At 41.9% G+C, this 21,472-nt stretch overlaps 1 protein-coding gene across 2 annotated transcripts in view; it reads left to right on the top strand.

Moving 5' to 3' along the window:
* Window positions 1-21,472, top strand: part of oxr1a (oxidation resistance 1a) — a 270,847-nt gene that overhangs the window by 180,395 nt on the left and 68,980 nt on the right. For both annotated transcript variants that reach the window (XM_007902691.2, XM_007902692.2), the window contains exons 5-6: window positions 5,473-5,580; window positions 7,678-7,791. In XM_007902691.2, the coding sequence (XP_007900882.1) occupies window positions 5,473-5,580; window positions 7,678-7,791 (222 nt within the window). The remainder of the gene's footprint in view (window positions 1-5,472; window positions 5,581-7,677; window positions 7,792-21,472) is intronic.

Raw genomic sequence — 21,472 nt, forward strand, 5'->3', positions numbered from 1 at the left:
CCTTTCTGCTCCTACTCTCTGGCACTCCATCCTGGAGTCCCTTCTCTTCACCCTTACCCTCACCTCCTTCAAGGTCTGTCTCAAGACTTTTCTCTTTCACTGCTCCTTCAGTCATCTTCCGCCCGGTCCCCATTCCCCCCTGGTGCCCAACCTCCCCCTCCCCGGACCCCAAATTTCCCCCTGAATCCAACTGCCAGCTCAGCTGTAAACGCTTGGCTATCCAGCACCTTGGTACGTCCTCCAGATGCGAAACGCGCTATTTAAATTCAATTTTTTTTATTATTGTATCCTGGGAGGCTGTGCATTCCACTACTGGGCAGGTGTGTGGAATGTGGGTGCAATGCTCTCCCAGCCTTTGATTACTTTGTTGGGGAATGTTGCTGATTAATTACACAGTGAAGAATGGAAGATATCACACGAGTGCTGGTGTGATGCCCTACTTAAACAAGTGGAATTCACTGCTAAACATATGATTCACCAAGTGCGTGCTGTCTGGTTGACTGAACATATTTATATTGTGCTATCACACTTGCGCATAGAGATTTACTGTAGTTTGAATTCAATTTGAATAATGATATTGTTTGTACTTTATTAGCTTACAAGGGACCTTCAGATGAAGAAAATCCTTTTGCCTCATCCTTCCAATATCCTCCCAGTACAGAAAATGAGTTCAGTGTCCTGATATCTTTTCTCTTCCTGGTAACCACTGAACGTCAACTGAGGCTATACTGCTCAGTTCCCATTAATGCCTTCCCATCTCAGTCATTATCCTATTGACATTCCCAGTTGCTCCCTCCCAACTCAAGGAGCCCAAGTGGAACCTCAGGGTTTTGTTTGACTCTCAACTCTCCAGTCTTTTCATCTGAGCTCTGAGCAAGTCTGCTCTCTTCCGTCTCTGCAACATCGCCAGCCTCTGCCACTACTTCACCCCAGCACAGTCAACTGCACATCCATGCCTTACTCACCTCGAGACTCGANTTTTTTTGTCCATCCTGGGGTAACCTAGCTGTTCAGTTCCTGCCAGTGTTGTGAAACAAGGAGATTTAATGAATGCAGGATGTTCAAGAGGGAGTTCAGGCATCAAATAACAGAAGTTGTTGTAATAATTTGGATTATGCCATGAAGTGTCATTGAATTGAGTGAGATACCAGTAAGATTCAAGCTCTGAATGCTGCATGTTCCCAGTGACATAGAAAATTACCTTTTTGCTATTCTGTAAACACATTAATTCTAGTTTAATGTACTTTGCTGAGTTTGCTGTTCCTCTGCTGTTAATTGATTTTTGACACCATATGTTAGTCTGACGCTTCGCCATGGATGAAATTTGTCCTATATAATAATAAATAATAATCCTTGCATTTGATATAGAGGTTTTCACATCTTCTAGATGTCCCAAAGCACTTCACAGAATATACTGGAAAGTGAATTGACTGTATATTTGTGAGCAAACCGCAGCAGCCAATTGCTCACAGCTGTGTCCCCACAAACAGTTGTGGATTGAAGTGACCAATTTATTATTGTTTTTTTCTTCTTGAGGGATTATTATCAGACGTGTGAAGTAAGGAAATTTACCCAAGGTTTTGCCCTGCCGGGAATTGAACCCAGGTTTCTTGCTTGTGAGGCAAGTGCTCTAACCACTGAGCTACAGGACTATATAAAAAGCAAAATTAAGCTGCATAGACTACGAGCTGACACAGTCATTGCCATTTCTTCCATTCAGACTGGAAAGTAGAGAGGATTGGATTCAAAGGGTCCAAAGTCAATCACTCCATTCCCCAAACTAATTAGGAATGTTAAATGACAAGCTGATGTATAAGTAATTCAAGAAGCTATTAAACATACTATTTACCCATTTGGGTTCTATTTTGTTAAGGTTTGTCTCCTTAACCCTTCCACCTGTTAGAAAATAAAATCAACCAAATCTGCAAGGAAATAACGCTAATTCCTCTAACCAGATATCAGACTGTTTTATTATAATTCGTTCGTTATTCCCCAATATCCCGATGGGTCAGACCAAAGGCCGGTACAATCAACAGATCTTATAACAGAATAACACCACTATAGATATCTCGAGTTCAAGTGTTCAACACTGTGTCTTTCCAGCACACAAGCTTGATTCTTCATGCTTTCAGTCTTCTTGCTTACAGCTTTCAATCTTCCATCTGATATCCTCAGTCTTAGTGTTTCCAGCTCTAAGTCTTTCATCTCCCGTATCCTTGTCTCCACGACCCGGGACGGCTCCATCTCCCGTATCCTTGTCTCCGCGACCCGGGACGGCTCCATCTCCCGTATCCTTGTCTCCGCGACCCGGGACGGCTCCATCTCCCGTATCCTTGTCTCCGCGACCCGGGACGGCTCCGTACACAAAGTTATCAGAACTCTTATACCAATGTTCATCCAATCATGGTGCGGATATTAGATCACCCGGTCGAAATCATGCCGGGTTCACGTGAACACCTCATGGGGTGTATGTGCCTCACACACACAAACACACTGTCCTTGAGACAGTCCGTTATCTCGTGTACGTGCAGGGAGTTTCAGTCCAGCTGCCCACAACACACTTAACTTAAAAGTTAACCCGTTCGCAACATCTATTATGATTCTAACATTATACAAAAAGTGTAAATTCTAACACACCCAAACTTAAAAGTTAAAAATGTAAACTGTGCAATGTTTGGATAGTATCGGAGCAGGAGGATCAGAGATGTTCACAACCACAAGAGTTGGGTAGTTTCTAGCTAACAGGCAGCTGGGAAGTAGGTCTGCAAACAGATAACCACTATGGACAAAAAAAACATTAACTGTTTCCAAAAAGGGTGGATCATGAGCCTTTTAGTTTATACATAATACACCCTCCACAGGACAGTTTGCTCTTTATGTTTTGATTTTTCACTATTGCTGTTGAAGTTTGTTATTTGAGTCCAGGTATTCCTCTAAGTTTGAAGTTCTCAGTCTGCTGCTTTAGTTGAGTTTGCGTTCCATTCACTTGTCTCACTTTTAGCCACTTCTTTAGCTACAATGTTTCACTGTTTTTCACACCTCAGTGCTACACCTCGCTATGGACAGTACCAGTAGAACTATCCACCTTCTGCTACTTCACCGTGCATGACAGTAGTTAACAAGCCAATACATTAAATTGCCACGGTGTGTGGAATTTGGAATAATTAGCCTCCGACTGTTCCTCATCAGCAACTGCTCGCACTCTTGTGGAGTGACCTAGTTTGGGCAGAAGCTTCCCATAAGTTTACAAATACTTTTAGAGTGAAGACCAAGAATGATTTATTGTAACCCCGTTGAACCACAGTGCAAAATGAAATTCTTTCACAATATTTCAAACTGTTCAGAATCCTTGATCTCATTTTTAGGTTATAACAACAGCAACAAGAAAATTACATTTGTATAGCGCTCTTCACGTCGGGAGGACGTCCCAAGGCTCTAGACAGACAGAGTTACGGACCCGAGCTGAGGGTTGGGGTGGGGGAGGGGGGGGGTAGTGGGGGAAGCGGGGAGATCAAAAGTACGTTCGAAGAGGAGGGTCTTGAGGTGGGTCTTGAAGGTGGCGAGGGAGGGGGTGAGACGGAGTTATATTATACAGTGAATTCTGCTTTAGGTTGATATTGGTTAACCCCAGACGCGGTAAATTGAACAAAATGCCTGATTCATTTGTATTCTTATCTTCTAAATATGCCGACTGATTCGATCAAAATGCTGCACTGGCATTTTGACCACTGAATACCACTGAATATAATAATAATAATAATCCTTGCATTTGATATAGCGCCTTATCACATCTTTGAGATGTCTCAAAGTGCTTCACAGATTATACTGTAAAGTGATTGGACTGTATATTTTGTGGACAAAATGTACTCACTCAGACCTTCTGTGTGTCCAGCGGCTCCATTCATCCACGAGGGGCTCCAGGATGGAGATGGGGGGAGTCTAAGATTGATTGACAGTGGACTCCAGCCATTCACAAGTGGCTGGAGTTGAACTGTCAATCAGTGAGGGGACGGAGGAACGGGGAAGAACAGGGAGTGAATGGGAGGAGTCAAATCATGATTGACAGCTGAGCCACATTTGAATGGGTGAAGTGCCTGTCCATTCACAAGCGGCTGCAGGCTGTCCATCACCTCGGTGCCTCTGCCTGTTGGTTCCCTTCCCATCCAACGGGAATGGCAATTGGAGGGAGAAGTTGCCATCTCCATTCCTCTGCTGGGTGGGAAGAAGCACAAACGGCCATCCCCATTGTGTCCGGCTGAACAGGCTTCCACTATTATTAAAGCTTGTATAAGTGTCCAAGTCTAGGTTACCTTTGATTTAAGGAGAATTAAGCAACTAGGACCTGTATCAGGCTTTAGTATTGATTGGAGAGGTACTCAGCATATTGAGAGGGTACAGTGAAATTAGACACCTAAGTTTTGAGAAGCAGCTACAGCTACATTTGCTGTGTGGTGCATGACACTCTAAACCAATAACACATCAGCAGGACACCACATAAATCAAAAGGACATGCTCAATTATACATTTCAGTAGTAGACACATTCAAAGTTGCTGTAGTCCCTGCTCAAAACTAGGTAGCTAATTCTGCCCATCAATCTTTGCTGTATCCTCTCTCGATGCATGTAATACCCTCTCAGATCAATACTGTAAGGCTGATACATTGCCCAAACTGTTAACCATTCCCATTAAATCCAGAATAATCCAGTCTTAGGTGCCTTTTCATTGTACTGGAAAAGTTCTCTCTCCTCGCTACGCCCACTATGACCAGTCCACTGTGACTTTTATATTATATATACTGTACTTGCTGAATATTTGACATTGTTCATTCGATTGTTTTGACAGAAACGTCAGTGCTCACCAAAACGTGTTTGTTTAAATAACTTGATAACTTGATAGCTTTCTAAACCTCAGGGTGATGAGCAGAGAATAAAGGGATGGAAAATCTCTTACTACTTGACTATTTTGTAGAATCTGAGATAGATTTCCTCATAGGAAGTTTTGTGCCTTCAAGTCTTGAAAATGTCAGATTAACATTTTTAAAAAAAAAGCCTACCAGCATGTTCTAGTTGCATCACAGAATGAGCCCGAACCTCTGGAACTCTCTCCCTCAATCCCTCCGACTTTCCCCCTCCATCCCCACCTTCACATCCCGCCTAAATACCTTCCTTTTTGATCGTGTTTATGGTCACCTCCCCACTCCCTCTTCCCCTGGCTCGTTGTCAGACTCCGCCATTGTGAAGCGCTTCAGGATGCTACCCCAAGTGTGTTATATAAATGCAAGTTGTTGTTGTTGAGCCACATTAATGAGTTATAGAAAGGATTTGACAACATTCAGTCAGGATAAATCTGGCTGAAAATTTCTGCCGCTACCAAGCTGTGCAGATCGCCTGGAGCAGTCAGGAGTGCGGTCTTTTGTGTCTGCATGTTGGGATAGATCAAATAATGACCTTCTGACTTGATTTGTTTTAACAGGTCGAATCGAGGGATTCTCTGAACAGTATCTCACTGAAGTTTGACACTACACCCAACGAGCTGGTGCAGCTGAACAAGCTGTTCTCCAGAGCTGTTGTTACAGGCCAGGTACACAGCTTTTCCCCTTTTTATGCACTTGGGCGTTTTTTGGTGTAATAAAATGTTTCCATGTCTCTCTTTCTCTCTCTCTATGATATGATAGAGTATATGCAGACACATTACTGATGCCCTTCATTGTGTAATGAATAACCAATGAAAATAATCTGTTATTAATTATTTTTTTCCTCTATGTTTGAGCATTATGGACCTTCCCTGCACTCTTACCATCTCATTCCTGGTCTAGCATTTACTTTGTGAACTTGGTGCTCCACTTTATATGCACAATTATTTTGACAGTGAACCTAATTATATTAAGATTCACTATCTCCAATGCTCTCTCCACCCTTGTTATCTGATTCATTCCCCACTAACCAGGTCCAATACTGCCCTATTCCTTGTTGGACTTGTGATATACTCATGTAGAAAACATCCAGAAAACAGTCTTAACATCCCCTCTCTGTTTTGTTGACAAGCATTAGCTCTCGTCCCTTGGGAAAATTGAAGACCCCAATAATAGCGACTGGCTTTGTCCTACGAAATTCTCTTATTTGGAGTCCATAAAGATCACTGAAAGATTGTAAAGAATACATTATTATTTACTTCTACTCAGATTGATTCAATCGGAATACCATACTTAATATCTACTTTCTCTCAGTGACCTTTATAAACTCAGATTAATATTGCTACACCATCTCCCTTCTTGCCTTCACTGACTGTCCTGAAATTTCTGCAGACAGGGATATTTAACTCCCTCGCCATGTTTCTGTCAAGGCTATGACATAATAGTTTTCAACAGTAATTATGCTGTCCCGCTCCATGACCTTTATTTCATTCCCTCTTCACAGAGCTTCTATTTTATTCGGAATCTTTTTCTAAAAGCGATTCATCCTTTTTGGATAATTAGACCTTATACCCCATCCTCTGAGATTTGTCTACTTTTTCTCTAGCCTTTTTTACCTCCATTGAACCTATGTTCCCACTGTTAATTGACCACGCATTCGGTCATCTTTCCTCTCCTGACACCCTTTGGCTCCCACCCCCAGCTCAGGTGCCTTGCCAGTATTGTTAAACGCCTTGGGACATCCTCCCAATGTGAAAGGAACTATTTAAATGTACATTTCTATTGTATTGTAATTGTTCTTTAAAACTATCTGGTTCCAAGCTAGCTGCATAATTCATTTAATTTTTCCCCTCCCCTCTTTCATTTTAGTTTCAACTCTTCTCCCACAACTTCTGACTAATGAGGCTATTAGTCCCAGCCCTGTTCAGGTGTAGACCTTGCCTTCTCAGAACTAATCCGAATGCCCAGAAAGCTGAATCCTGTCCATCGAACATCCTTTTGCATTATGTCTTTACAATATAATATAAATTTCCATTTGTATGGTGCCTTTCACGTTAGGAGGATGACTCAAGGTGCTGTATTTAACCTTCCTAATCTCTCTTCCTGTTCTAGTTCTGTTGGCGTTATTGCTTGTGACTGCCTTCCACCAAGCAAGCACCTTGAACACATCTTCAGTGCTAAATATTTATTTGCCAAAGCAATGATGCCCACCAGGACTTTTGCAGTCCCTTTACACTCTTCTTCCATTCTTTATAGCAAAATAGAATACTTTTGCAATGGAGCAGGCCATTCAACCTCATGTTATGTTAATGACTGGCGCTGTTGGCCTGGACAGAATAGTAATTATTTTCTACCAACCTATCTGGCCATTAGGTGATTACCTTTTGAAATGAGCATGCCAGAAACCCCTCAACCCCTGCAATTCCTTAAATTTAGCAAATTCAAGCTTAAGTGAATTCAGCTTGCTCTGGGCCCTTAAACAGGCCAACAATTCCCACACTTGGAAGAGATTTCTTTGTCTTGCCATTTTGCCTCTGCTGAACTCTTATCTCTGTAGTCTGCACAGATCAGTCAGTAATTCTTGCTCACATTTTAAATCTGCAAAGCTGCTGGAAGAGGATCACTTCCAGCTGTAAAGTAGAATTTTATGGATTTCACCCTTTTTTTCTATTAGTAAATTGATGTTGGGTTATTGTATTTACTGTTAACAATTTGTACAATGTGTGTGTGTTCAGGTTGATGATATTCTTGTGACCTATTTGCAGATTCTGTATGTGCCTGATCCTGACTACATCTCCAGCGTAGAGAGTTCTCCATCGCTGAGCCCTGTCAGCCCTTTGTCACCAACCTCTTCAGAGACCGAGTTTGATAAACCTACGGTAGGAATTGGGAGAGGGAGAAAAGTCTTTTGAATTCTGTTGAGGACAGGTTTGCAAACTTCAAATATAATTCATTTGAAACAGATGGTAATTCATTGGGTAGGAATCCAGGGAGTTTCTCCTGGTGCCCTGCTCAATCATCCCTCAATAGAATTGGTTATACTCTTCATCGCTGGTTGTGGGACATTGCTATGCTCAAATTGGCTGTACACTTACCTGCAAAATACATGCTCACTCCACTTTACAGTATATCCTATGAAGCACTTTGAGGTGTCTTCCTGAGGTGAAAGGTGCTATACAAAATATGAGTATTATAACCATTCTCAAGAGGTGCTTGCACTGAGAATTCTTTCCTATACTACTTCTAACCAAAATTTACTCAGAGAGTTCCTCCCAGGACTTTTGCACATGGGAATTCATTAAGCTGACTCACTTGTCCACTTTTCTTGTCTGCTATTTCTTAATAGTGGAGCATTGTATGGGCAATCATGAATTTGGATAGGAGGGATAAAAAAAACTTTGAAGTAGAATACATATAAAGCAAACATCAATGCCATACCATTGGCTTTAAACACCCAGTCTGAGTTGCAGTATATGTGTCTGTAAACAAAGAAAACGCCACTACATCGATAAAAGGAAAACATTGTATGAAGGAAACCTGAATTAAAATCAGAACATTACGGAAATGTACAACTGGTCAGTTGACACCTAAAGGGGGAAAGAACCATGCTGCTTATTGATATGATAAATATAATTATTGTTGTGATGAATATAATTTTTTCCCCCAAGAGGGGGTGATTTTTCTAAAGGTTGGTGAATTTACCAACCTATAGAAAAAAGGTTGTGTAGTTAGGAACCTCAGATGCTCTACATTTACAAACCTTTGTGGTATGGACACATAATGGGAAATTGCATTAAAAATCGCACCGTACGGTTTTGTGTATTGTTGGCTAACATAATCTTTTGGATGCTAGCCATAAATCCCAAGGTATCGGGGGAGCAGTGAAGAAGTTGCAGGTGCCTGGCATGGACTGCTCTGGGTAACATAAGGGTCCAACTTGTGGGTATAAATATTGTTCAGTACTTGGCTGTGAGTTCCCTGCACTCCACATGTGATGTTTGGATTGCATTATTTGGTAGGTTTACTCAATACCTGAGGGTATATAATAAAATGTGAGAACTTCAATCCTTGCAATTGATATAGAGCCTTATCAAAACAAACATTTCGAAGCAGCTGTCTTTTGCAGCATCTGCCCATGTGTAAAATCTCCTGCAGGTGATTGTCAATGTCATGATGAGAAAGAATTAACAAGGACATCTCAGGGGTCACCAAGTGGATCTTGCTGTGTATTTGTGTCAGTTATGCTTGGTGGGCAGCATTTTCATCTTTGCATCATATGGCTGTAGATTCAAGATTTACAATGGGATTTAACATAAGAACATAAGAAATGCTAGACGAAAAAAGACCAAAGTACAAATTTGAGCTCCTAACCCACACTGAACCTCTCGTGTATTACTGGAGCATCATAATACTGTTAGTCATGCTTTCCTTGGAAATAAGATGTTAAACAAAGGTATTATCTTACTGTTCTGGTGGTTCAGATTTATGTTACAGATTCTGTAATGCTGCTTTGAAAAGCAACTGGACTTCCATTTTATTATGGCGTCTGGGATGCTGCTGGTTAGCAGTTGCTACAATTAAAAAACTTGTTATGTGAAGCACATGGAGATGCTTTAGTTTGATGAAGTGTTACCTTAATTTCCCCTGCAACATAGGCCAGCATAATATTCCAATACAGTACAAGAGACGTGCTGCATTATTGGAAGTGCTGCTCTTTGGATGAGTTGTTAAACTGAGGACCAACCCTTCAGGTAGATGTTCAAATTTCCATTGCAAAAAAGAGATGGGCATTTCTTCCTAGGGTCCTGGTCAACATTCACCCAGATAACCTTGGTCATTCACTTCTTGACTGTTTGTGGACATTAAAAATAATAATAAATTGGTCACTTCAATTCACGACTGTTTGAGGGACACTGCTGTGCGCAATTGGCTGCTACATTTCGCCCACAAAAATATACAGTCAATTCACTTTACAGTATATTCTGTGAAACGATTTGAGACATCTAGAAGATGTGTTAAGGTGCTATATCAAATGCAAGGATTGTTGTTATTGCTTGCAAATCGGCTGTCACATTTGCCTACAAAATACACAGTGGTTGCACTTTATAGTAAATCCTTGAAGAGTTTTGAGACGTCAACCCGATGTGAAAAGCACAATAGCAAATGCAAGAATTCTTATTTATCATTATTATTAGTATTATTGGCGAGTGATAATTTATTTCAGGTTTTATGACAGCACAGCTCGCTTCGGAATTTCCCGAATGAAAAGCTTAAAGAAGTGGAGCTGCTTTCATTGGAAGATAGAGCGTTCCTAGGGCGCCATTAAAGAAGATATCAAAATTCTGAAAGGGTTTTAGAGGTAAACAGCGAGAGATTATTTCCCACTAGTTATTGAATTGGAACAAGAGGGTATAAAATTAAGATTAGTGTTAGAAATATAATCGGGAGGTAAGAAGAAAGATTTCAACAAACAGATCACCATAATGGCCATTAAAGCTGAATCACTTCTATAATTTTGAAGGTAATTAGATCCACTTGAATAAAATCTAAACGAGAAACATATCTAAAATAGATAGTTCAATTAGGGCGATAGCATGACAGTGGCACCATAGGCCAATTGGCCTCCTGTGATGTAATGTGATGAATAGGGTGGTCAAACAGGGTGGTCTCTTATATGTAAGCAAATCTGTACAAAGGGAATTACAGTGTTTTTACTCATTTAATTAACCAATGTGAATATGGTTTGAGAAGTGAAGAGTTTTTCCTGGTGTCCTGGCCAACAATCCTCCAGACAATAATATTGGTCATTCACATTATGGCTGTTTGTGGGATGTTGCTGTGCACAAGTTGTCGGCCTTGTTCACCTACAAATACACAGTCATTTCACTTTACAGTATATCAAGTGAAGCATTTCAAGATGTTTCAAGGATGTAATGAATTACTCTTATCAGATGCAAGGATCATTCTTAACTATGATTATTAATTGTGTAATTGACACCTAATCCATTTAATTGGTTTACAGACAGCACATAATAGACACCCATAGAGTTGCTTTAAAGTGTAGTGACTGCTGCCAAATGTGACAGCTAATGTGGCCGAGAATCATCTAGTAAACAGCAGTGAGATGAATGACCAATTAATTAATGTGGGGGAAGAGTGCTACATTTATTTTCCTGTCATTAATTACTTTGATTTAAGATGCAGTTAAAATTGTGAGGGGGAAAAAAAATGGGTTTATACATTCAGATAAAATGACATGTTTTTCCTGTCAATGATAAAAACAGTTCACCAGTGATGATGCAGAAAGGCAGTGAAAGTTCATTTGCTGACTATGTAATTGGGTGCTTGCAGTGTTTCAGCTGTTCTTTCTATTTGCCGTGGTTGGTTTGACATGCCATTAATTTTGCGGCTGCAGCCTGTGCTGGCTAGCGTCTGTTAAGTGGAACTGTGCTGCTTATTCATCAGCCTCTTGCTGGCAAATAGTTGCAGTTCCTGTTGTGCATTTCTAAATATAGTCATAGCAGCAGCGAGGGGCTAGCGAAGAGAAGCGGGCGGACATTATTAGCTGGAAAAATAACTCTAATTTGTCTCAACATCATTTCTGCACAGACTGCTTTTTGGTGACTTTGATTGACACGATGACGTGCTGGCTTTCAATCTTAAGTTATTTTCTTTCTCTTAATTACAAGGAGTATATATATATTATTTTGATTTAAATTGCCCAGGATCCCATTGAAATGTAATTGCTATATGAAAAGAACCATTTGCCACGCCTGTTTTATTTTGTGTTTTCCTGTGGTAACAGGGGGGTCCTTATTCATAGTATGGAATCCAAGTAAATATGTATCATATGTTTATTTATTTACGGTTACTGTTCGTGCTTGGACAGACCCGATGTCTGCCACTGGCAAACATAACGCTGTCACTACCCACAGAATCTTGTAGCCGCTTTGATAGAATGTTATAGCACACAAAGAAGCCATTCGACCCATCACACAACAGTCTGCCTGTTCAGGTGGATGTTAAAGATCCTATGGCACTATTCAAAAAGAGAGGGAGTTTTTCCCAGTTTCCTGGCAAACAAATCTCCCAAATAAATTTGGTCACTCATTCCACGGCTGTTTGTGGGACACTGCTGTGTGCAGTTGGCTGCCGTGTTTCACCCACAAAATACACAGTCTATTCACTTTACAGTATATTCTATGAAGCGCTTTGAGATGTCTCAATGACGTTATAATGCGCTATATCAAATGCAAGGATTATTGTTATTGTTATCTGGTTCCCTCTTGAAAGTTAATATAGTTCCTGCCTCGACCAACACCTAGCAGGTATTCTATATCCTAACAACTTGCCATATAAAACAAAATCCTCCTAATTTCCCCTTTTGCTGGTGATCTTAAATTGATGCCCTCTTGTCACCAATTAGCAGAAATAATTTCTCCCTAACATATTAAATCCCTTCTTAATTTTAAAAATCTCCCAACAGATCACTTATCAACCTCCTCACGCCTATCACCCTAATCCTTGACAGGCTCCCTATTCCACAAAAGTTAGATTTCAAGTGATTTTCCATTTTAAACCATTTTTTGAGCATGCCTTCTGGGTTCTCCTCTATTTCCACGTCCACCTACCCCAGGTTTGCGGTTTGCATGTGCACTGTGCTTAGGTTGCAATCCCGGTGCTCTTTCTGAATCCTGGGATTTTAATGTCCCAGATCCCGAGATGCTAAACAGTGCCTCGGAAAAACGCCAAGAGTCACACATATGCATTCCCAGTACATCACTGCAGAAAAAGGCGCATTAAATATTTTCACTGGCAACCAGCAAGGCAGTACAAAAAAACAGCCAGGCGACAGCTCTATGTCCCACATGCACAGTTGGACAATTTGCAAATATTTTGCATACCATTCTGCTTTTAAATAGTTTGAGAACAATTTCTGACTTTCTCTGGTTGTGTGCACTGTTCTCTTGTGCAGTTGCAATGTGATTTAACTCAAGTGCTACAATTACCCAACTTACAATTTGCGAATTGAAATTTGCTTATCTTGCATCATGGTGTTGGAAAGGTTGGTATTCTACCCACTTGAATGAACATATTTTCTTAGAGACTTCAGTGAATTCAGACTTCTTTCTTGACAATTCTGAGTTTCTCAGCAAACACGGCTTGCTTCGCACAAGAGTTTGTGGTTCTTGTATTAGTGAATGAATCATTTTGATATTTGAAAGTCTACACTTGAAACGCTAAGGTGTCAACTTCAACACTTCTAATGAAGCCTTTGCATTTGATGTCGTGGATATCAGAGTAGAAGGTGTTTAATCTCTAACACTAGCATAAAACTGATCTTCTAATATAACCGTAAAATGAATCATGTTTCCTAAAATAATAATATATAATAATAATCCTTGCATTTGATATAGTGCCTTATCACATCTTCGAGATGTCTCAAAGCGCTTCACAGCATATATTGTAAAGTGAATCGACTGTATATTTTGTGGGCAAAATGGGGCAGCCAATTGCGCACAGCAGTGTCCCACTTGCAAGGATTATATTAATAATCCTTGCATTTGATATAGTGTCTTATCACATCGTTGAGACGTCTCAAGTGCTTCACAGAATATATTGTAAAGTGGATTGACTGTGGATTTTGTGGGCGAATATGTGACCGTCCCACCTGGGCTCTTTAGAATATTACATGAGCATGGTGGCTTTTCACAGACAGAGGCACACCTTATATAATTCACAATTTGTGTTACAATATAACTAGCACGCGTTCACAATAACACGTTGCCTTACTTGTATTTTAGCCATGCAAGAAACCAGATCCTTAATACAATGTTCACAATTAATACAATGTTCACAAAATTACCAAGCACAGTGTCTTGATTGCAAGGGTGGTTTGTAATGAAAACCTAATAATTAACATAGTCGATTTGGTCACTTGGGATCTGAAGGTTGTTGGTTCAATTCTCAACGGGTATAAACACCAGCATAAACTTAATTAAACTGAATATGCCAGTTTCAATGCTGTGGGGTTCTATTGCTGTATTTTTTATGACGGATTGAAGCAGAAAGAGGCTTTTAAATTAATATTTGTTTATAAGGTGGGTTTCCCCAGAGTGATGGGCAAAAAAGCCATTCAGTTAACAAGAGTCGATGTGATCGCTGGAGATAGCATACAATTTGAGACATCTCCTTGCCTAACTGGAAGTACACAGCTGTTCACTCCAATGGGGTCAGCTGCACACATGTCTTTCCTCTCATCTTGGCAGTTTCTCTGCGTATTTATCTCTTTGTCAGTCTTGTTCTTCTCATTTGAAAGGCTGTCTATCATCGTGAGATTTATGCTGTAGAATCAGTGTTGGAAAGACTCTTTTTGCAATCTGTAAAATAAATTGTCGTATGAACTACCTTCCAGTGGATCTATTTCTACAGATTAACGATCTTATAGAAACATTTGCCGCACTGATATTGTGCTACTAAAACTGCCGGATAGCTCTCCTGCTACCCTTCCCCTTTCCAAACAACTGCTAACGTGGTACTACACTTCATTTGACCTTTACAACCCTTATATTTTGCAAATGTTGTGCCTTTTCACCCAGTAGTGCCATTCCTCTGTTTAGCCCTAGGCTTAAGGCTACCGGTGTTAAAGTGCAGTTGGTGCTGAGTTGAAGAGATGAGCAGTTGTCCTTTTAGACTCTCAAAATGTTCGAAGCATTCATTCTTTCCCTGCTACATTGGGATCAAAGGAGTACTTATCTTTCAGTTACATCAATCAACTCATTATCGGGACAAGAGGAAAATTAAAGTCTCCACAGTACAGACATCTTACTCATAATCTTTCGTTTGTACAATTATATCTCCTCTCCTGAAACCATTTGATTTCTTATATTTTCTTTCCCCCTTTTTAAGGCACAGTTTCATTTTTGACCTCATAGATCTTACAAATAACCATTATTCATGTGGGAGTCTAGACAGTGATTGCTGGTGGGCTATTTGCTCATAGGGCCACCACAGCCAAGCTAGATCCTGTCCTCTCCCAATGCTCACATTCATACATCTTCCAGGAGGTGTCTCTGGGTAGGAATCAGGATTGAGAACATTGGCTATTTTCCACCTCACTAAACCCTAAGCATTGAGACCTAAATGCTACCCTGGTTGAGAAAAAGGTAGCTCAGTCTCAGGCTGTACTGCATCCTTCCAATCTGTATGGTGATAGTGCTGCATCAGTCAGTGCCTTTACCCGCTAAATCATTGAGGGAGCACCTCATCTGTTTTTAAACAAATTGCCTCCTAGTACAAGTGGCAAACAGCAGTTATTGGGAAAAAAACAGTTGAAAACTGTTGGAGGACCTCACTGTAGCTGGAAGTGAATTAAATTTGGAAATCTACAAATGTCTGATGAATCTTCCCGAAAATGGTTGGTTAAAGGTGCTCCAGGAACTCACAACGTGGGGTAACCTAATTTTCATTGCAGCAGAGCAGACTTAACTAGAACAGCCGATCACAGAGGGGCAGCGTTTGGTGTGTTATTTAAGCTATGCAGCCAGTTTTTAGTTCTGCCGTGTGCATATGCTGATTGATTCCACTGGGGCAGATGATAACAAACCAAGTCCTGCTTCCATTTGACCTGAAGAGGCGTACCTTTGTATTAATGCAGTGATTCAGTGGTCTGTTAAATGTAGCTGAGCCCACACAGTAGCAACTCTAAACTTAACAAGCACACATCACCAAATGAAGGTGCTTATGCCCAGCATTTACTTACAGACAAGTGACAGAGCAAAAGAAAACCTAATTGATCCTGAGGCAAGTTAATGATTTATAGGCTCCCAAATGTATTCTTACTTATAAGCAATTTAGTTGCATTTGTAATCGGATTATCCAGGATAGACTTATTCAAATATACTGAACTCCGCCTGATAGTCCAATAGTTAAAGTAATCATCTGGTACATTGCTCAGCTTTACAGCCAGTAAAATTGCAGGATTGACTCCCAGGATGTACTGAGTTGCCTGATCTCAGCCAAGACAACAATGGAGATGGTAAAATTAGCTTCAACACCAATGGGTTATAGCAAGGGAAATCATCCAGGTTCCTATTCATAGTCACCATTCAGAATTCCCTGAATGAAGCTGTGTGTCTGCAGACGTCGGGTACAGACAACAAAAGGCTTAACTGATCTCTTTTCCGCCCATTTCCCCAAATTGAATAGTTTGTCGTACACTTGCTGGCAAGGCTCACAGATAAATAATGGTCACTTAAATCAGGCCCTAGTAGAAGGGGAATGAAGGATAGTAACACCTTTAAGAGAGGAGAAAAATTGGTTTAAGCAAAATAAATATACAATAATACAATAAATTATATAAATTATTATACAACAATTACAGGTTGCATTTTTATAGTGCCATTCACACATTAGGGTAGAGCGCTTATACATTAAATAATTTTATATATTTGTATTATGAAAAGAGTACACTATATAGATCTTAAATACATTGAACCCTGGGGATATTGCACTAGTGTAATTTCTCTCTGAGCACACTGGGCAGACCGGTACTTCGAGTGATTGGGGATAATGACCACAACAAACTAGTTAGATTCCTGTTCCTGAAGAAAGTATAATAATACTAAGAGGAAGCTTTGTGCTTACATGACAGAATAGGGAATCGAGGGGTGTGGGAGAGGAGGTGTTAGATGGGGTGGAAATAACGTGTAATATAAACAACGGCATGGATCAGTTGAGCCAAATGCTCTTTCTGTGCTGTTATGTTCTAAGTAATACTGTCAAGGTCCTTTAAAATTGGGTACAAACAATATTTGCAGAACCTTAAAACCCGAGTTTGGGATCACCCCTAGTGGGGTGAACTTCATGTGAATATCCAGTGTATGTTTTTTTTAAACACAATATATCTATGTATTTGTTGATACACATTTATGCTCGTCTCAGACAATATCAAACGCGTTACAGAAAAGGAGATGCAACATTTTATCATCCTGTTACAGAACTCAACACACCCGGCCTGTGGCGGGTGGGGTGGCCTCTGTGCACTCCACTTTGGTGAGGGATCAAGGCTTCCCCGCCTCGTGGTTCTGCCGCCATTTGTCGGGCGCAGTTACAAATGGGGTCTTGTACCTCCCACCTCCCTATCCCTCCCCTCTTCATGGGGAGCGTGGACAGGTTCACAGCACACAGGTTGTGCACACATTTTTTTGGACGCTCCCTTTAGGATGGTCGGGAATCGCCCCTGTGTGCACTACATCCATGTGCGCACCCACACACACCCTGATAAGGCTCACTTGCTGCTTTTGGATGGTGTCCCGATGTGCACTGTATGCTCACGCTTACCCAAACTCACGCCCTGAAACCTCGCAAACATAAACCGAGGGCAGCGCTGACTGGCCCAGATCTCGACTCTGCATGAAAGCCCTGAGGGGGAGGGCTCCTTTATCACCAGCCAAGGACGGTCAGGGCCGGTGACGAGATGTTTTGCCAGGCGTAGCTGGCTGTCGCCGTAGGGTACCTCCCAATCGGATCTGCCCTCTCCCCCTTTCGAACTGTTTTGACTACCTGTCACGTGGGCCACTTGGCTATTGCACGGGGGTCTGGGATGGTGATCTTCAGGAATTTCTCAACATAGGATAGATGGTTTGGCATCCGGCCAACTGTGTGGAATGTTTCGAGGCAGTTCTGCCAGACCCACCCTTCTTAGCATCGGATTCAGATAGAAGCACAGCACGTAGCGGCATTTGTTGTCCACGTAGCGGGGCTCCAGGCACAGCCTCAGGCAGCCACACAAAGGTGGCCACCAGGTTCAGAGCTACTTAGGGACTCCTTTCCCCCACCTTTTCTGGGGTTTTCTGCATCGTGTCTCTGCGAACACGATCCATCTTGGATCCTAGATCAGTTGGAAGACCTCTGGTGACTGCAGTGGTGTTGTTCCTGGTCAAAGGCCAGCCCTGGGCCACAGACAGTAACACCAAGAGGGCCTCACACGTTATCACCAGATTTTTCCAGTGATGGACAGCGAGCGCTGGTGCCACATCACCAGTTTCTTCCTCATTACGGCCTAGACACTCCTCACAGTGTTTGTGGCACGCCCCGGCAGCCCTGAACTAGATGCCGAGGACCTCGATGTAGTCTGGCTTCACCACAAAAGGTATGAGACTGCGTTCTTTCCAGTCGCCAAAATACATCGCCTCGCTTGTCTGGCGATGACCTTGGCTCCTGAGGCTTGTTAAACTGATCGCAGATGCCTAGCAGCTCGAGACCGATTTTTGGTCTGTGCAAAAGATGGTGACATAGTCCACATACAGGGAGGCCTTGGCTTGTGTGCAGTGGTTGCCTGGGACTGTGACACCTCTGATGCTCTTGTCCCTCCTGATGGCCTATGCAGACAAACAGAGTGGGGGATAGAGGACAGCCCTGCCTTACTCCCAACTTGATGGGAATCAGCTCAGTCTCGTACCCGTCGACTCTGACTGCACTACAGATGTCTGTGTAGAGCAGTCGGATCCACTTGTGTATTCCCTCCCCAAAACCCATTTTGGAGAGTACCTCATCCACGTAGACGGTGAGATACCCTGTCAAAGGCTTTCTTGTGATCAAGACTGATCAGTCAGGCCCTCACCGCCCCCCCCCCCCCCCACCGTTTTGCACAAAGGCGATGGTATCCTGAGCAAGGCTGTCGAGATCCTTCGGCCCGGAACCATTCAGGTCTGGACTGGGTGTACTTCCCGCCTGAGGACAGTCTTTATCCTCTCGGAGATAACCTTGGCCAGTGTCTTATAGTCTACATTCAGTAGCGATATCGGCTGCCAGTTCTTAATCCCATTCCTGATCTGCACCATTCCCGTGAGATGCATCTTTTGCTTCTTTCCATCCATCTACATTACTGCACAGAGGCCTGCCAAGAAGATAACAAACGGAAATTGCTCTATACATTTTTTTAAAGTTTCATGGAACTGGTATTTCAGAAATATTGTACATTTGGAAAGTAGAAATTGAAGCTAGAATCCTAAAAGTGGTTTGCGCAAACTAGTAAGATTAAAGTTGAATTGAGAACAAGTGTCAATCTCGTATTGAAAGTCTCTTCTAGGCTGGTGAAAGCAATAAAGGTTGATACTAGGTTCCCATAGCTTATAAATGGGAAGAGGTAGGTAAAAGTGTTGTTGCAATATTATTGCAGCCCTTTCATTTGACTTGTTCCATTTGTAGGAAGCTCTAGAGACATAGCAGATCTTATTAACAGCCCACCTTGAATCCTGTGAACTGAGTAATGTTTTATAGCGTTTCGTTTTTCCCCAGCTAATAATTGCAATTTTTTTTAAAATATGCATTTCTAAGAAGACAGATTATAGTACTTGTTATCCTCAAAAGTTCCTTAGTGTGCACATAAATCATTTTTGCCCTCTGGAACATAATTTAAATGGCGGATCTATTGGGGTCTTTATGTTTCTTGCCCGAGTTCACTAGCATCAAGCGGGACAATAGCTTTGTTTAGTTTCAATAAGCGTGTGGCTCTCTGAGGTAGTTAGTGAGATTTATCCACAATCAATACAAAACAAAGCCATATATGACCCACAAAATACACAGTGAATCCACTTTAAAGTATATCCTGTGAAACACTTTGAGACATCTCGACAATGTGATAAACGCCTTGGAACATCCTCGAGACGTGAAAGGCACTATATAAATGCAATTTGTTATTATAATAATAATAATCCTTGCATTTTGATATCGTGCTTTTCACATCTTCGAGAAGTCTCAAAGCGCTTCACAGAATACACTAATAAGTGACTGCATATTTGTGGGTGAAACGCAGCAGCCAATTGCGCACAGCAGTGCCCCACAAGCAGTTGTGATCAAATTGAGTGACCAAATTATTATTATAATTTTTTCTGAGGGATTATTATTCCCAGGAAAGTGATCCGTCAATCAACTAACAGCTTCCTCCCTTTCCTCCTTCAAGGCTGGTCTCAAGACCTTTCTCTTCAACTGTGCCTTCAACTCCCCTCTCGACTCTCTACCCCCTCCTCGCTCCCTCCCTTCCCTCCCTGACCATTTCCCCCCTGCTCGGGTCCCGACCCAACTGTCCAGTGCCTTGGGATGTCCTCCCGACGTGAAAGGCGCTCTATAAATGCAATCTTGTTGTTGTTGTATATACTTTGTGCCAATCCTTAGCTAATGTCACCCACCTACGACTGAAGTTCATCCTTTCCAAACCATAACAACATGTCTAGTCAGTGTTCTAGGTTGTAAATTTTCTTTGTTGGCACAGTGCTCCTTATGGCTGAATTTTACAGTTAGAGAAGGAAACAGGCACGTTGGTTGCAAAGAGCTGTGTCTAAAAATGACTCCAATTCAAACCACACTCCATTTGAAGGTATAATCTGTGTTTGATAAAATCAAACAAGTGCAGCTGTTACTTTGCAAAGTCAATAGTCTCTATTAGAGCAATCCAATAGTCTTTTGGTTGCTACAATATTGAACTCTCCTGCTCTCCCCTATGGAACAGCAATACTGTTTCGTAATACTGTATACTGCCAGCTATTCATCTTGAGGATGCATGGTGTAAACCCCTTGGATATTCTAGAAAGCGAACAGGGAAATACAATACAAAATTACATTTGTAAAGCGCCTTTCACTTTGTGAGGACCTCCCAAGGCGCTGAACAGACAGGGATTAGGACCTGAGTGTGGAGTGGGGGTTGGGATCAGGGAGGGTAGAGTGCAGAGTGGGTAGGAGGGTGGCCGAAGGCAAGGGTGAAAATGTGGGTGTGCCTTGAAGGAGGCAAGGGAGGGAGCGAGCCGAAGGGAATGTGGGATGGAATTCCAAAAGATGGGGAAGGGGTAGAGTAGATCCCTGCAGCGGGTAGGTAGCACAAGCACAGACACAATGGATTATATTGCCTCTACCAATGTTGTAAACCTGATTCTATGAGATTCATCCATGCCACGAGTGGATCTGTTTCCCCAGTGTGCCTTTCCCATTCAATGTGGGTACAAAACAGAGCTTAATTGGCAGAGAGTTGAAATAGCCTGAAGGCTGCTGTGATAGTGAGCAGTAGCTTGTGACAAAAAAATAAATTGGTCATTTGTTTCATGGCTGCATGTGGGACACTGCTACATGCAAACGGACTGCCACGTTGGCCTGCAAATGCACGGTCACTACACTGTGCTGTAAGTCCTTGTGAAGCCCTTTGCGATGTTCTTCCCGATGTGAAGGGTATTGTATGAAATGTGAGGATGTGTATTGATGTTGTGAAGGTGATAGAGCTCACAGTGACATCACAATGTCGGGGGGAAGCTCGTCGGTGTCGTCATGACGAGGGGAAGACTCGCTGTGATCGGGGTCCGTCCCCCGGGGATCAGGAGAAGACTCGGGGGTTGTCCTGTACTGAGGAGCAGCTGTTTGGTTTGATCATTCAGCCTTTCTGCTGTGGCCATGTTTGGAGTTAAATTACCCCCCTGGAAGTGGCATCTTTCGGTAGGCTTTCAGCTGTTGTTTTATCAAGGAAGTTAGGGGAAACACCACGATCCAGAATGCAAGACGGAACGGACACCT

Source organism: Callorhinchus milii, unplaced genomic scaffold, assembly GCF_018977255.1.
Source record: "Callorhinchus milii isolate IMCB2004 unplaced genomic scaffold, IMCB_Cmil_1.0 Scaffold2, whole genome shotgun sequence".
In the NCBI taxonomy this organism is placed as follows: Eukaryota; Metazoa; Chordata; class Chondrichthyes; order Chimaeriformes; family Callorhinchidae; genus Callorhinchus; species Callorhinchus milii.